This window comes from Eretmochelys imbricata, chromosome 5 (genome assembly GCF_965152235.1).
Source record: "Eretmochelys imbricata isolate rEreImb1 chromosome 5, rEreImb1.hap1, whole genome shotgun sequence".
Classification (NCBI taxonomy): domain Eukaryota; kingdom Metazoa; phylum Chordata; order Testudines; family Cheloniidae; genus Eretmochelys; species Eretmochelys imbricata.
Genome location: NC_135576.1, coordinates 36290433 through 36308661, shown reverse-complemented (window position 1 = coordinate 36308661; position 18229 = coordinate 36290433). Strand labels below are relative to the sequence as shown.

The 18229-nt window shown below is 41.6% G+C and overlaps 1 protein-coding gene across 5 annotated transcripts in view; it reads right to left on the bottom strand.

The window, feature by feature from the left end:
* The window catches only part of GPBP1 (GC-rich promoter binding protein 1), a 58279-nt gene that overhangs the window by 24598 nt on the left and 15452 nt on the right, over positions 1–18229 (bottom strand). For all 5 annotated transcript variants that reach the window (XM_077816870.1, XM_077816874.1, XM_077816873.1 and 2 more), the window contains one exon: positions 5376–5496. In XM_077816870.1, the coding sequence (XP_077672996.1) occupies positions 5376–5438 (63 nt within the window). In that variant the 5' untranslated portion in view covers positions 5439–5496. The remainder of the gene's footprint in view (positions 1–5375; positions 5497–18229) is intronic.

Genomic DNA, 18229 nt, shown 5'->3' with positions numbered 1-18229 from the left:
TACCTAAGGAGACTGAGCACTCACAATCAGGAGCATCTGTGTGTCTTAGCTTCATGTGGGATCAAAGGGATTCTAGGGCTACATGAGGATATCTGGAAGACATGGGGGTAAAATCCTGACCTTACTGGAGTCTGTTACATTAAACAGCTTGACACTGCCCAGTAGCCATGCAGAAATTCCCCCAAAAGGGCAATATTTTTAGAGTTGGGTGGATACATCCTATGCACACCCACATCATATCTCATCTGAAACTTTACTTAAATGTACATTTAGAGAAGGTATGATGTGGAGCCGTCAAGTGGTGCCACATGAAGGCAAAGTGAAACAATGGTACCCAAAACGAGAATGTCTTCTTCCACAGTTCCAGAAGCAGTAACACGACTTTGGCTACAGTTTTTACTGTTTAAAGTGTTAATTTTAACTTAATGTGGTCAGTATTGGTCAAAGCTACCAAATGACAATGTATTAAAAAGGTTTGTATTGGTTTTATATGAGCAAGTATTTTTTTCAGAAATGATGAAGCTGTTTAGCATGTGGCAAAAATCTAGCCACCAAAAAGGACAAGTCACTGGCCAAACTCCCACCATGTGAGAACAGTTCTGAAGAGCATGTCAAAAAGAGCATTTTGGCATACAAAGACTTGGATGTCTCTGCACATAGGTAAACCAGATATTGGACCATTGTTGCAACATGGATGGAAAAATGTGGATTAATTACTTCCTCTATTCTTCAAGGGCAGAATGGCATCTGAGCTTCTACAAGATCTTTTTTGTGCCTGTACCAAGAGGGGTCGCTGCACAATCAACAGCATCTGTAGTCTGAACAATCTTCCCGACACAATTGTGTACATGCAATGGCAATGAAAAGTGTGGTAATCCAAAAAGAAATGGAGTACTGGTGGCACCTTAGAGGCTAACCAATTTATTTGAGCTTAAGCTTTCGTGAGCTACAGCTCACATCATCGAATGCATTCAGGAGCTCACGAAAGCTTATGCTCAAATAAACTGGTTAGCCTCTAACGTGCCACAAGTACTCCTTTTTTTTGCGAATACAGACCAACACGGCTGCTACTCTGAAACCTGTGGTAATCCACGTACTCAGCAATCATAGTGATGAAGATGACAATAAAAGTTGTCTAGAAATGTCACCAGCATTACTACATTTCAATGATACCTGTCCAAATGTATTATTTGATTTTGTTTTACCCTTTAGATTGTTGTTCTGATGCTTTGAGATCAAAGAAATCCAATTGTATGGCTTGAAATAATACAATCATTAACAGAAATGCATGCAACGTGGTCATTTTAACGTATGTGTGTCATTGTTTATCTATGGTAACAGCACCACTTGACAACTCCACAAAATAAGCTTTCAAATGGTGTATTATGGCACGTGTGTATAAAGATGGCAAATTAAGTCAACCAAATTGGTGGTGCCTGCCACTCACCTAAAGGCTGTTCTGTTTGGGGCCGCCTCTTGGACACTATACTTTAAGCCTCCAGAATTAGAGGTCTCTAGGCACACTCTTGCATGCATGCTATTATATTCTCAGATAACCCAACTGTCACACTATAGAAGGCAATTTGGGTAGCTCCAGACAAAACTGGTAATTTGTTGTGTAAGTAACTAGTTTGCTGACTAAAAATCAGAAGCACAGCTGTCCACATTTCTGCATGCCTATCTTTCTGAAATTCGAATGCTAAACTGCTAATATTGGCAACAAGCTTTAATTTTCTTAAATCAGGTAAACAATAGAGGCAGCTACAACCAAGTTTTGAAGTTTGGAGTTTTCAGGAAAAATTTCAAATTCAAACCAGGAACTCCCTTCCCACCACCACCTACAATGCTTCCTCCCTCTTTTCCTTAAAATATGCTCTCACAACTCACTTCAAGCTTGCCTAAAAACAGTGAAATTCAATCAAGCAATGATGATGAAACTTTTTTTAGAACCACCTAGATGCATACATCCACCTCCCACACAACCCTACTTACCTTGTCCCTTGTATTAACTATTCTATTCCCCAGAATCAACTTTCAACTAAATGTAGTGTCTAGCTCAGTGGTCTCCAAACTTTTTACACCCAAGATCACTTTTTGAATTTAAGGGCAACCCAGGATCTACCCCATCCATTCCCAAAGCCCCACCCACTCCATTTCCCACCCCCATATCACTCCTTCACCCTCACTCACTTTCATCTGGCTGGGACAAGGGGTTGGGGATCAGGAGGGGTGTGTGGGCTCTGGGCTGGGGCCAGGGGGTTCGTAGTGTGGGAGGAGGCTCTGCACTGAGCCTGGGGCAGGGGCTGGGATGCAGGAGAGGGTTGCTGGCTCCACGAGGGAGCTCAGGGCCAGGGTGCGGACTCCGGCTGGGCAGCACTTACCACAGGCAACTCCCGGTCAGTGGCGCATTGAGGCTAAGCCAAGTTCCCTGCCTGCCCTGGCCCTATGCCGCTCCTGGAAAGGAGCGATGCCCCTTTGCAGCCCCTGGAAGGGGGGCTGGGGGACACGTGGGCTCTGTGCGCTGCCCCTCTCTGCAGGCACCATCCCCAAAGCTTCCATTGGCCACAGTTCCCCGTTCCCGGCCAATAGAAGCTGCAGGGGTGGTGCTTGCAGGCAGGAGCATTGCAACAAGACCCCTGTTTCCCCTCCCACCCACCCCCCACCCTCCCAACCCTCAGGGCCATGGGGGGATGCTAGCCACTTCTGGGAGTGGCATGAGGTCGTAGCAGGCAGGGAGCCTGACTTAGCAGCCCTGCTACTGAGATCATGATCCATGGGAGAGTCCCGAGGATCAACCAGTTTATTGCGATCAACGGGGTGGGGACCACTGGTCTAGCTGTTATGGTTGTGCCAAAAACCTTGAAAACCTGAACCAACGCAACAATGTCAGACTGGAGACAGACTGAAAAAAAAAGCTTTAAAATGTTAAAGGAAAGGAGAGGGAGGACCAAATGAAGTTTTACAATCTAACTTGAGTAACTACTTGTTTTGGTACCACAAGTGGCTGGGCTTGGGAGAATACCCACCTATTTTTGTTTTTTCCCCATCAAGCAGCAGCCAAGGCCAAGCAGGGCCTAAGGAGTCCAATAAAGCCCACGAGAGTATTCAAACCTCAGTGAGTGAGACTGAAGCCCAGCAACCATTCACTGTAAAATGTACGTCCTCATTCTGGAGTCTCAAGTGGGGACTCTGCCACTCCACCCCCCCATGTGACCTCTAAACAATACAGGTGTCCTATTTATTGGTGAAACATTACAACAAATAAAAAAACATATATGAGGGATAATATTTTATATTAAAAATGTTTGGGAAAGCAAGAAAAGTGTTGCTGTTACTATTCTGCTTTCAGAGTTATAAACTGAACCTTGGAACAGGCTGCCAGGAAATAACTTATCACCACCAGGCGGAGCTGCATTTGCTGTATTACTGATAACCAGTACATACAGACAGACAGCAATTGTAGAAGATAGCTTCATGTCTCGTTTATACTTTCACATATAAACATCTTGTAATACTGCATTTAAATGTAATTAGTTAAAGGAATTTGATTTTTTCTGTCCTTTGGGCATTTCAGCCTTGGCATTCAAATAAAGAATGTGGTAATGTACATGAGAGTCTCAAGCCTCTACTCAAAATTAAATGGACAGTAACTGCCAGATAATAAAGCTTGGCTGACAGACAACCTGGTACATCTAAAGACAATTAACGAGTAAATATAAACTCAGTATATTTCTCCAAATACTGTAGCTCAAAAGTTCCTTTAGCTGTGCAATTAACTCTTCAGTAAGTTTTAACAATAAACACCCTCTTAACTGGCTAAATATTAATGATCCCTTTATTTAAAAGGAAGTGTCAGTCCCATGTAAAAAAATTAATCTATAAATATTTTATATACAAGTTCAAACAATATAAGTATCTAATTTGCTGAAATTAATTTGCGCATATACAAAATCAGACAGTTCACATTTTCACCACACAATGGCGCTAACGCTCTGTCAAGCTTGTGCTGGAGACAAAAGTAACAGTTTTGTAGTCATCAGGATCTTTATTGTTAATATCTAAAAATTGAGAAATTATCTGGCACTCCATTCTTCAAACAAACAAAAAATGATATTCAAGAACATGGGAGAAGAAAGCTTGTTGCTTTACAAAGTAATAGGGTAGTCTTGCAAAAATCATTGAAGTTTACCAGCCTAGGTACGAAAAATTCTTTACTGAACTGTTTTTATTTAGGGGGGGGGGGGGGGGGGGAAGCAGGGGAACAACAACCTATCATCCTCAAAAAGAAACTCCCAGCAATACATTTAGCCTACCTGTAACATGGATCATGCACATTCAGACAATGTTCACAGAAGCCTGACTTCTTGGTGTTGGGTTCTCCCAGTGCTAAATGTATTTTGTATTAGTACTCAGGTTAGCTATTCAATAAAGAGGTTTCTGACAATGATGCATTAGCTAGAAAGAAGTACTGCCAAAAGGTACTGGTGAAAAAAAACTCTGGTTCTTCAAAAAGAGCTTAAACAGAACATACTCTAAACATATCTAGTTTAAGTGATCATACTTGTAGCATTAGGTAGAGATACTTGCACGCTGCAAATCTCTATCAGACTTTCTCCAAGTCCAGGGTGTTTGAATTCCTGAGGATCTATTTTCTTTATAAAAAACATTGACACTGTAGCTCACCATAAAGCATCAGACAGAAGTTCAAGTGTGCCATACCAAAATCCTAAATAAAGATCTTGTTTATAAGCAATTAGAAGGTGAAAGAGCTGCTGCTAGCTAGGATCTCCAGAAAAATACTTCACCTCTTGCTAATCTGTACTTTTGGTTTCAAACTAAGAGCTACCCTCGTGACTGCTCGGCCTACGTGGCTGCCTATATGGAAATCAGGAAATTGGGATCAGAAGTGGAAGATGTGGTTATGTTTAGACAAATAACCAATCCTGTTCCTAAATTTTATGTTCTCATCCTAAGTCCAATATTGAACATTGCATAAAGACCATAACACAGAAAGCAGCCTGTAAATAAAGCTGCAAGGTCCACAGAATGCATTCCACCTTACTATTACTTTTTTTCTTTTCTTTCCCTTGTTGTAAAGTCATTAAATTGGGAAAGAAATTTGAAGTCACATGATTACTATGCAACTGTCATTGTTATGAAAGAAAACTCAGATATAAAAGGCTGAACATTAGAGTAGATTTCAGTCATGCCAGAAATCTGGCTTTTTCACTGGAAGTTGCTACTTCATAATGACAGAACAAGTACACCAACAGAGGGGGCAAAAAAAATAAGTATCTTTACGAGTATGATAGAGGCAACTTTTTAAAGTTTCTTAGTATATCCTTGTATGTTCAGAAGGACTTCAGAAAAGGTACCTTTGTTGATGATGGCGGAGTAGGAAAATTAAGCCAGGCTGGAGCAAAGTCATGCTGCGCCATTTAGGTCCAGTCTCTCCAAAATCGGTGAAACAAGGCTTCAGCACCTCATGGCAAGTCCCTGTCATTTGGAAAAAGTTGATACATTTTAGACTTGTATCTTAACAGGATGATGTATAATTTTGTCTCATTTCCAACCATGCCTCAATTTTCCTGATACTACTTTCAAGAACAAATCTACTCCCACCCCATAATATCAGAGTTCCTCAAACATTAGTAACTGCCCTCACAACACCTGTGAAGTAGGTAAGTATTATTTACAAATATGGAACAAGACACAAACCAAGTAACTTGCCCACGGTCGCACAGGAAATCTGTGGCAGAGTCAGCTCCTACCTCCCAGTTCAAGACCATCCTTCCTCAAAGAATTTTTCAAATCTGAGTTTCTACAGTTAGGCCTCTAAATCCATATTTAGACATCTAAGAAAGTGGCCTGATATTCAGAGCTGAGAAGCACCCAAAATTCTCACTAGAGCCAATGGAAATTGTGGAAGCTCAGCTCCTTTAAAAGGCAAGCCCCTTGGCTCAAGTATTCTCGAATTAAGTATCTCTGGCTTTGTAAGTGTACAAGCTTTAGTTAAAAACTGATATTTTATGTCATTCTAAGTATGTTCTGTTGGAAATTTAAACAGAAAAAAGTTAAATGAATGTTTGCTCACGCACTGGAGTATTAGGGCACCAAATGAAGCTCTGAGTTTTCTTACTGTTCAGTACAACAGTGACAGCATATTAATTTTCAAGTTAAAAACAGAATTTAGAGTTTTATCCTCTGAAATCTAAAGCTACTAAGCACAAACTATCGTATTCTATACCAATATAGGTACAGAACAATTATTTTGGGAGAATGTAATCAAGGTATTTTTGGAAAAAAATGAGACATGCAATGGTTGGTGCACGGGAAAGGCATTTTAGGAGGGGGAGAGGTAGGGGAGGGGAAGAATAGGGTCAGAAGTTTGGGGCTTCACTAAGGGAAGAAAGATAATTGGGAATGGATGAGGGGGTTGAAGGACTCCGATGGCTGTCAGGCGGTAAGTGGGGGAGTAAAGAGCAGGGACACCTGTCAGCCCCACATTCTACTCATGTGCGTGCCAGGATGTGGGGAGTCTTAAGCCCCTCTCCCTACCCCCTATGTGAGCTGGGATATGGAGGGGCCTTTCCTCTCCAGGGGTGCCTGAGCACCCCCCCCCCCATGTGTATGCCAAGATCTGGGGACCCCTGCCCATCTATTGGGGTCTAACCCCCGCTCATGCCCCTTCATGTGAGCCAGGTTTGGGGTTAACAGGGGCTTGCCTTTTGGCAGGGGATCTGAGCCCCTCTTCCTATCCCCCTCAGGTGAACTCTAATCTGTCCCCCAGGGGAGTCTGAGCCCTGCTTCCTACCCCACCATGTGGGTCAGGATCTGGAGGAACCCTGGACCCTATCCATCTGTGTGAGCCTGACCCACCTCCCGCATCTTGTGAGCCAGGTTGGGGTGAGCTTGCTCACTTACTGGGGGGTCTGAGCCCCGCTCTCTACTCCCATGTAAGCCAGGATCTAGGACGCCTGCCCCTCTGTATGGTAAGTTTAGGCCTTGTCTATACTACAAAGTTTTGTCAGCAAAAGATGCCTTGTGCCAACAAAACAGAAGATATGTACACACTATAAAGCTACTTTTGGCAGCAAAACTCTGCTGTTTTGCAGATAAAACCAAACCACCTCAATGAGAGGCATAACGCTTTTTGCAGCAAAGTTAAAGCGACAAAGCATCAACGTAGACACTGCTGTTTGTTTTGTCGACAGAACTGGCTTCCGCTAGTAACCCACAATGCCTGTCATGACTGCTCTGCTCTCTGTTTTGATCTCTGCTGCCCTTCAGGCATGCACCCCTCCCCTTCCAAAGCTCTGGGAAGTATCTGACAGCTGGGCGTACTGCTCCCTTTGGGGAACAAAGAGCAAATCATTAACGTGGAACGCTCCTATTTTATCCTGCACTAAGAAAGGCAGGCAGACTGCTGCTGCAGGGAGCAGGAGGAGGGGAATGGGACTGCTATGCTGCTTTGACATTCCTCAGCATGGAGAGCTCACAGAGCTGCTCAGGATGCAACTCCCAGCAGCTGAGGAAGTTGTGGGAGAACTCTGAGGAAATCACAGGACCATAGGCAGGCAGAACAGGCTGCTACAGGAGAGACTCTGTGCAGAGCAGAGCCGGAGGCTGACATGTGGGGATGTCCCCCTTCCCCTGCCTCCGGATAGGTCAGTCAGCCTGCTGTCTCCCTCCCTCGCCCCGCCCTTCCCCGCCTCCAGACACACCACTCTCTTCTCCCTCACCACCACACTGCAGTTGAAAAAGCAGCTGACAATCTACTGGGATGTCCCTGGAAGAACGGGATTGAGAAACCTATATCCTGTGACTCTGTACCTCCCCCATGAGGCACTGCAAACCCTTCCCAAAGCACCCTGCGGCCAGTTGCATAGTGGGATAGCTACAAGAGTGCTCTGCTCTCTGTGTCAATGTTAGCGTGGACATGCAATAGCAGTTTTAATTAAAGCAGCATAACTTTTGCTGATGAAGCTTTGTAGTGTAGACCAGCCCTCAGAGCATGCACCAAGAACGCATTGCTGACCCTGAGGTGAGAAACTGAGAATGGCCTAGGCGTGCATGACATATCAAACTCTACAGCACCTGGAGTGAGGTGTGGGGAGAAAGAATAGCAACAGTGGAAGAATGGAGCAGTTCACAGACCTGAGAAAGTCTTTCATAGTCACATGAACATAAGACAATAAAGCAGCCTAACACGGAAGTGCAATGAAATCAGGAAAACATGAACTCATATCTATAAGTTTACTGTAAATAACTTTAGAAATGCTTATGGTCTATTAGGAATGCAAAGCTAAGTGTATGCTAACATCTCTATGTCTCTTCTCTATATGCAATACAGCTTGTGACACATGATGATCAGACATATGTAGTAGGCCCTCAGACTAGATAGCTACTTTCTGAGGTAAACTGAAAGTGGGGGTTATGGAGATATTAACATACTTGCTACCTGAGGGCCCCCCCCCCATTTCATTCTTTTCACTACATGCCCAAAAAAAAAGGTTTCTTAGACCTTTGATTTACAATCTAGTTGAATTTGCTAAAAATGCAACCTCAAAACATATGTCAACAAAACAAAAAAACCACACAATCAGTCATTGCTTAGCTTAGGTCAAGCTGTATATCAAAGTTCTTACGTATAACCACCCAGATCACTCCTAATATAATACTTGTATTAACATTTAAATTTATTTAAGCTATTTAAACTCCAGGCACGGTGGGACATGCCTGTAATCCCAGATACTTGGGAAGCCGAGGCTGGAAGATCACTTGAGCTCAAGGGTTTTGTGCTGTGGAGTGCTATGCCAATTCCCTTAAAGCTGAATCCATTGTGGTCACTCAACATCAGATGAGTTTTTATAGTAGGAAGCATTTTTTAATCAGTTAAAGTACCTGAAAACAAAACTTTTTAGCTAAAATTGACAATTTGCACTTCTACAGCACCTTCCCCTTTCAAGGATATCAAAAGTACCGTAAAAAAAATTAAACCTTACAACATTTGTGTAAAGCAGACAAGTATGTTTTGTTTCTTTTTATTTTAAAGACGGCTGAGAAAAATGAGGCACAGAAGAATTACATGAATTAGAGGTCAGAGGAGAGTTTTGTGGAGATGCTGGGAACAGAATCTAAATTAGATCCCCTACTCCCAGAATTGTGCATAAGCCATAAAAGATCATCCTTCCTGAGGTGGTATCTCAGCCACTTGTGCTAGTATATACTGAAAAATGTTCAATTGAAACTGGTTGGGTAAGGAAGAATAACTGGATGGGAGTGTTTCTAGGGAGATTCCACAGAGACTGGTACTAGACCTGGTTCTATCAACATTTTGATCATCTGAAAGTAAACAAAAGTCACTGCTGATTTGCAGATGACACAAATACTGGCGGAATGGTAAATGAGGACAGGACAGGCCAGTCAAAGCACTCTGAATCACTTGGTAAGCTTGGCCTTTTCAAACAAAATGTGTAATTTTGCATTTGGCTGTATTAACACACATTCAGGAACGAGGAATGCAAGTAATACCAACAGTAGAGCGTCTGTGCCCTGGAAAGCGGACACTCTGAAAAGGGTCCATGGGTCACAGCGGACGTGTAATTGAATACGAGGTCCCAGACTGATGCTGTGGCACATAGGGGTAACATGATCCTCGGACATATACACAAGGGAGTAGGAACAGGAAGTGATTTTACCTTTGTATATGGCATTGGTGAGGCCAATGCTAGAATACTCCATATAGTTAAAACTATGACATGAGAAAAGGATGTTGACAATTGGAGAGGGTTAGTAGAAGAGACTAAATTGATATGGAGCCCAGAAAAAAAAGCCTTAAAAAGTGAGGCCCCCTCTACACTACGAATACTTTGTTGGGATAGCTATACTGGCAGAGGCGCCCAGAGTATACGCAGCTTATACCAATAGAAGGCATTTTTCTGTCATCTTACGACTTGTCTAACTTAAAAAACACTACAGCCGCACAGAACAAGGTGAACAAGGTGTTGCATTAGTGCACTCTGATCAGCCTCCGGAAAAGTCCCATAATCCCCTTACGTCAAGTGGCCACTCTTGTCATTGTTTTTGAATCGCTGTAGGAATGCGGATACGCCCTTTGAAAGCTCCATTTCTGACAGCCGGCTGCTTATCTGCTCCGAGACAAAGCAACCATTAGTGTGGAATGCTGCGTGAGAGGCAAAGGAGGGGGGGGGTCTGCTGCTGTCTGAACTTACAAGACAGCATGCTGACATGCTCTCTGCCCCCCCAAAAAACCCACTCTCCCCCGACATACACACAACACACTCCCTGTCAGACTCCACACACACACCCCCCACATTTGAAAAGCATGTTGCAGTCACATGCATGCTGGGATAGCTGCCCATAATGCCCTGGTCCCAATGCTGCTGCAAGTGCCGCAAATATGGCCACACCAGTGCGCTTGGGAGCTGCCAGTGTGGACAGACTGCAGCACTGTCCCTACTGCGCGCTCCGAAGGCTGGTTTAACTCAAAGCGCTCTATATCTGCAAGTGTAGCCATTCCCTTAGTGCTGTCTATATGGTTACTGACGTTGGCTTAACAATGGCACCCAGGGGTGTGGATTTTTAAATTGATCTAATCTTCTAATGTAGACCAGGCCTTAGTGAAACCACCAGCCTGAATGACATTCGCTATGCCAACAGAAGCACTCTTCTGTCACCATAGCTACGTCTTCACTAGGGGTTTTGCTGACATAGCTATGCCTGCTGGGGAATGTGTTTTCACACAAGCCTGGCCAACACAGCTATGTTAACAAAACTTTGCAGCATAGATCTGATCTGCGAGACTTAAAGAACTCGGTATGATTAGCTTATGAAAAAGATGACAACTGGTTTCAGAGTGGTAGCCGTGTTAGTCTATCAGCAAAAACAACAAGGAGTCCTTGTGACACCTTAGAGACTTACAAATTTATTTGGGCATAAGCTTTCGTGGGCTAGAACCCACTTCATCAGATGCATAGAGTGGAAAATACAGTAGCAGGTATAAATACACAGCACATGAAAGGATGGGAGTTGCCTTACCAAGTGGGAGGTCAATCTAACAAGACAATTCAATTAACAGTAGGATACCAAGGGAGGAAAAATAGAGATAACTTGATTACAGTTTAAGTACCTCCACTGGAATAAAATATAGGGTGCTATAGTGGAAAGAAGCATAACAAGAACCAATGGCTGGAAGCTGAAGCCAGGCATATTCAAATTGGAAATAAAGCACACGTTTTTAAATAGTTAGGGCAATTAATCATTGGAACTCCCAAGGGCAGTGGTAGATTCATCATCTCTTGATATCATCAAGACTGGAAGCCTTTCTAGATATGCTTTAGCCAATCAAGTTATTGACCTTAGCACAGGGATTATGGTGAAATTTAATGGTTTTGATATACATGTCAGATTAGATGATCTATTGGTCCCTTCATGAATCCTAGAAATTAAAATCAAGTTTTCCTTCTGCTTTGATACCAGACTAATTGTATAAAGAGCTTTACTTTTAATATTTAAAGAAATATCAGTTTAATTGACTTTTTTAAAATGTAATTTCAGACAGAACACTTTTTAAATAGTAAACCCTAAAACTTCTTAAAATAATATATTTAAAGAAAAATATTAAGAGTTTTGCTGCTTCTCTGTTTATGCTTATAAGAGATGACAGAAAGGGAGAACCTGACTATTGAAGCTAAATAGCTAAACTAACTAGACACAAAGTGCTCATATACACAAAGACAAATGAAGTAAGATCAATACTTTCACTAATTCCCTTCAGTCATTGTAATATTACAGGTACTTATAAGCACAGTAGGCAGAAATATTTAATAGAAATTTAATTTTTAAGTTGAGTACATCCCTTTAAACTAAAGTTTGTTAGGTTTAAACAGCAATGTTCTTTTGAAGTTAAGACCACATTAATTAAAGGAGGATAGCCTAATCTTTACTTTTTATGGGATAATTCAAACTTGTTTGTACTGCCCCACTTGCATTTTATAAAAATATTTCCCGAACAGTAAAATTAAACAACCTAAGCCATAAAAAATTTTTTTTCTTCATTTCTTTTGATTGTAGAATAGATTAAGTTTTATACAGTGGATTCTATCAACTTCATTATCGGAAAGTTATTTTGACTTTGTTCTAAGTGGGTGTGGGAGAAAGCATGAAATTTATAGCAATGCTTGCTTCTCACATAACTCTGAACTTTCCTCGTTATCCTTCCTCTATTAGTCATTCAAATACTAAACCTATCCCCTTAGCTGACAGGGAAGAGCACACAACGTCATCTCAGAGATTTCTACTTCCAATGCAAATCAATGACAAAATTTACACTGAGTTGTTTCTTAATTTATTTTCTGCTTTTATTATAATTTAAAAATTCTATCTGAACTTTTTAATCAACTACTGACTTTCAGGGGAATTCTTATTTTTGAGCTAACAATGTGTATTAATGTTCAAGCTGCATTTACAAAATTAAGTTGGCAGTTACATAGGCCACCTTAAAGAAAGAACATAGAACTGGAGCATTAAATACACAAGGAAGAAAAGATTCAGCTGTAAAAACTATGTTATGAAGCCAAGTGCAAGGTTTTCATCATTCACTGAAAATCCATTCTCTTAACTCACTCAAATTTAAATAAAAATGTATTCTGTTTCTTGCTACAAATAAGCAATATTGGAATATATTAAATAAATTGGAAAAAATATGAAATCCTTGCCTATGCAAGTGTATATGTAGTGTATTTGCTTAGACACATTTTGAGATTGTGAGGTCTAAAATTGCTTTGGTTGTTGGAATCTGGACACCTATAAACAATTTTTCTTCACTTGGTCCTGTTTGTGTGCAGAATATTGAAAAGTATATGAATGTGCACATTACATAACCAAATCTGATTTTTATTGGGGGGACTGCTATTACATGGTAGGTAGATAGTGTGGATAGATATAAGATATGACTATACTTCGTTCATGTGTAGTCAATGTTCTTTTTAAAAGCCCTCAAAATTTTCTAGGGCACACGTGCACACAGAAAAGTAGCACCATTTTTTTTTGAGGGGGGGGAAGAGGGAGGTTTGACAGGAAATTATCTTGCTACTCTCACATACCAGGAGACACATCTGCAGCTTGTGCATCTTTTTGTTTAGATATATAGAAGCTCCTTCTTATCAGTATCTTGTTTTGCACTTATTTACATTAGAAAGTAAAACAAACCCTGCTGTAGAATTTACTCAAGAAGATTAAAAACAAAGCATGCCCCAGCTTTAGAACCATTAATAGGAATACACTCCAAGTTCACAAACCTAAAATCTAGCAATCCTAATAGTCTGCTGCAGTTACATGCCTATATTCATGTTTTGTTTTGTTTTTTGCTGAGGAAGCATGGAAACAATGTTAAGGAAACAAAAGCAGAAACTGAAAAATTGTTTTGCTTATGTTCCAAAATGACTACCTTTCTAAAAAATAAGGCCCCTTTTCTTAGAAATACACAAACCCTGACCTTGTACCAAAAGACACCTCCAAAGCAGTTTGTATGACTTGTTGCTGTCTCAGGTCATAAGTAGATTTTTTTTTTAAAGAAACTAGTATGTAAACAAAAGAATGTGAGGAACAGGTTGTTAAAGTTTTAACTTCAGAATATGAGAGGGCAAGAATAGATAAATGCAAATGGTCAGAAAAAACAAAATATTACTGAACTTTTAAGAGATCTGAAGGAGGACTGTGTTAGATGCTTAGTGCATCGCAATAGATGTCACTCCAGGTGAAGGGAACGGGTGTGGGGGGAGGGAGATAAAGATGCAAGAGTGGGAGGACTACACAAAGGGGGCAACAAGGTCTTTGAGTGGACGTGAAGACACAAAGTGAAAAAAAAAATTAAAAAATGACCAAATGGTTACTAAATAGGGAGTTCTGGGCCCAGCAGTGCAACTCCTATATGCGCAACTCCTATGCAATTCAGTGGGTGTGTTTTCATCAAGTGAATTTTACCACTGCAGTTTGATGGAACCAGTGCAAGCTGCAGCCTTCTACAGCATACACTAGTCATCCAGTTTTAAGTCACACACTTTTCACATAGCAAAACTCCCTACAAGCAAGTAAAAGGCCTGTGGATTGCTTTACCTATCTCAAAATACCATAAACAGTTCCCCATCTTGGCATGTACATATAATAAGCACAATATATCTCATGGGTATATCTGGATTCTTCTTCTGCTTGTTCTGAAAGGTTCTGACTAGCATAAGAAGCCATGCATGTGCTGGAAGGGGAAGCTAAACCTTTGCACTTCCAGAAGCCATGGCAGAGACAGCAGCTGTCTCAGCACCTGCTAACAGACCAACTCTGGTCCTGGAGATCCAGTACTATAAGAGGAGTTTATAGCATTTCTGTGGTTATAACTACCAGTGTCCATTTTAAGTCCTTTTTAGTTGCTTAAAAGTTTATCAAAGTTTAACCATTTGCCTAGACTTTTCCACAGTTGCTCTCTGCCTCAGGATTTTTATTTTTAAGTTCCATTGAAAACTCCTGTCACTTCTGAAAGTTGTATTAGGTAGCTTTGCCAATTTTATCATGCACCCCTCATGCACTCCCCTGTAAAAAAAAAAAAAAAAAAAAAAACACAAAAAAACCCCACCTCTTTGAAAAACTCCAGTTCTTCCATGCTTTACAGTAGAAACCTGAAATTTAGCAGGGGAACAGTCCTGGTGTCAAAGGGGCACTTTTTGCTATCCCCATGAAAACTGCCACATGCAGAGAAGCTTAAGCAGCTTACTACCAAAAGCCCCAAACATGACATCTGCACTGAACATGTTTCAACCCACAGTGAACCCTATCACCTGCATTGAGCATCCTCCAAATCACCACTGAGCCTGTGGCAGACAAAGCAGAGCTATATTTCTGGAAAGTTGGGGCGGGTGAGGGGGTCTGAGGAAGAGGGAGGAGAAGAAAGAAGAAATGCAGCAACCATTTCCCACTTTGGCACAAAGGAAGATTCACAGGGTTAGGAAACCAGAAGATCATGAATGAGTTCAGATCTCAGCTTCTCCAGGCTGGTGGTAGTACTTTGTACTTGGTAATCTTTATGGTACGGGTATGAGGTCTTGCCTGGTGGCAAACACATAGCATACTTTATTTATAAGAAGAGCGGGCACCGAGGTTTAAAGTCACTTCTGGCAGAAGAAGAACCCCCAAGATCTCTAATATGGAAAGTCTCACTTAACCTCACTGTCTTTTAGAATGAATGGGTCATATCTGTGCTTGACTATCGTGTCCATAACTACTAGCTCACACTATTCTCTAGTCAAGAATATGAACTAGAATTTTTGATTCCAAATATTCCTATGCTGTCTAGCAAACAGTTGTGCAATTGTGTTTTGCATCCCGCTCAAGTTGCTGATCCACATATAAGGCAACTACCTACAACAGTGTATACTACTACCACCACCATCACCACCAGTTACTCAAGTGATGAAGGTATGCTGTGGAGCTGGAAGTCCTATTTTTTAAACTTAGTGGATAACCCATCCAGGGCCACAATATGGTTCAACATGATAGAGTTTGTTTTCCCAGTATACTTAAAAAACAAAAACCATCCATCTAGGAAATCAAATACCAAAAACTACATTAAAAGAATTTGCCAAGTCAACCATTCAGGCCAAAATAAAGGTTACCAGCACAACCTTAATTCAGACATTTTGCATGCAGGCAATATGATACAGTGCTTAAGTAAATGATCACATACCATTTGTTCAACAGGATGCCTGCCGCATTCAGTGCACAGAACGAACAATGAATAAAGCAGAGAATTTTAAGAGAAAGGACATTCTCTTGTGTCTAAAGTATTGGACTAGAGCCAATGAGATCAGAGTTCTATAACTAACTCTGCCACAGACTTCCTTTGGGATGTTGGGCAAGACCCTGCTAATGACTATGCACAAAAGGGAGGAGAGGGGAACAGTGCATGGACAACCTTAATTTTGGCTTTTCCTAAGTTGAATATACTTTGCAACCTTAATGTTATTTTAACGTAATTTTTGTATGAAACTTTATTTCCAGCACTGCCACCTCTGGTTGACACTGTTTCAGAGCAAAATCAATCTCCTTATTGTTTCAATGTCTTCAATCATTTTCATTTTTTGTTCCTTCATTCATTTTGTTGGGAAAGGGAGAGACTTTTTTTTGGTTAGGTAAAATTTCTCTGTCCTGCATTCCACTCCAGGATCCAGAGATAGGAGTGATTCAGGGCCAGATCTCAACACAGAACATCCCTCGGGGCTCCTCTATGCACACCACCCAGTTCTTCCCTTCACCTACTCTAATGGGGACACTGGAGAAAGTACAATTTTGGGGGTGAAGAGAGAAAGAAGGCAAGTGTTTGCTTGAGCATCATGGAGTGTACTGTGCCTGAAAGGCAGCAGCATGGAACAACATTTGTGCATCTCAGGTAATGAATGACCCTTTTCTCTTTTTCAGAGGTCTGGGGAAACATACCAGGATTTCTCTAACCTAGAGAAGGCCCCTGATCATTCATTCAGCCTTTAGGAACAGAAAGTAGGGAATGGTTTGCTTTGCTTTCAAAGCAAGTGCAATTATGACTCACTTAAGGGTTCTCCTTAAGCTGAATTAGACTCTTGAGGTTGTAAGCAGCAAAGTCCATGGACCCAGTGGGCGGGGGGAGGGGGAATTGTCTCCTGAGTCACTGAGGAATGGTTACCCAGCTGGTAGGGAGGCTGCACCTTCCTTTTTGAGGCCTGGCAATTCCCTCAATTGAGTCCTGATTTTTTTTTTTTTTTTTAAAAAGGTGGAAGCATCTGTTCTCTACTGAATCTCTTAATTGGATCTAACTACCAGGGTAGCACTATAGACAACTCAGCCTCTCTGGGACACCTGCCAGTAACTTTCCTTTTTGGAGGTGGCCAACGAGGCGCTGTTGCCCTCTTCTTCAGGATTGCGATAAGTATTAAACCCTGTAGTCAAGACCATACAATCCTATATGGTAAGGCTTTGAAAAGCCACCTTTCAACCTTTCTGTTGAGAATGCCGGGATTCCGGAGTAGATGTTCTACACAATCTCTTTTGTCCACTCCAGGATAGTCTGAAGTCTTGGGATTCATTGCCTCAGGCACTAAGAACTGGCCACTTAGAGCTGTTGGAATGGCAGACGCCACAAAAGCAGAGCCACTTCTTTGGCCAGTCCCCAAGATGGTTCACAGTGAGGTCACAGGCAATGATGAAGAGCCTGAGCAGCTATGCTCAGGACTATAGAGACCTGATGACTTGATGGGGTAAGCCTATGGGGCTGACCAAGTAATGGGTGACTTCAAACTGTTGCCAAGGATGAGTCCGCAGACATGATATCCTTGAGAGCAATGCCAGAACAGGTGGTCGGTGCATAAAGACACTAACAGAATTTTGACTGGAAGACTGGACTGGGAGTCACCAGCCCTTGAAACAGATCAGTAAACTCCTTTTACTGCTGGCTTAAGCTTTTGAAGATACCTGTTCTAAGAGGTCGCTTCCCTCTTGCAATGTCCTTTTTTTCCTACTGTCTCCCAATCTATCCCTACTTTTTCCTATGGAATCTTGTGATGATTACAACAATCTATGACAGCTCATATGGATGTAGGATATGGCAGGACTGGTCACCTGGGCAACCAGACCCTGAAAAACCTGAAAGAAAAACCCCCTTGGGTTTGTAAAAAAAACTAGTCACTTTGGCCAACACTGCAAGAAGCATTTGCAGGCTCCAAAAGGATCCATTTCAAGTGCTATTTGGTTCAAGAGGGACTTATGAAAGAAGCCTCTAGAGGGGGGTATGAGAAAAGCCTTGAACTCAAAAAGGATATTTTCTGAAAGCTATTGGAGGAGTGACACTGACACTTTACCATCACATTATATGAAGTTTTTTATCCACTCCTGTCTGAGGCTTTACCACCACCTATTTTAAAGAAAACTGTATCTCTTCACTGCCAAATTGAATGTTTCTACTAAAGTCATCCATTAGATTCACAAAGGTGATAGCAATAAGGTAGAATTATGGTCTCAAGCTGTGGACTATGGAGTTCCTCCTGCAGTTTCACAGAAATTAAAAACTGTACAATAGGAGTGTTAAATGAGGTGGTGGTCCACAGAAAGCTCTGAATCTCCCTTCACATAGGTGGTTGGTGTGTCTGAGGCAGCTTTGATACAGATATGGCTGTTTAGGAAGGTTTAT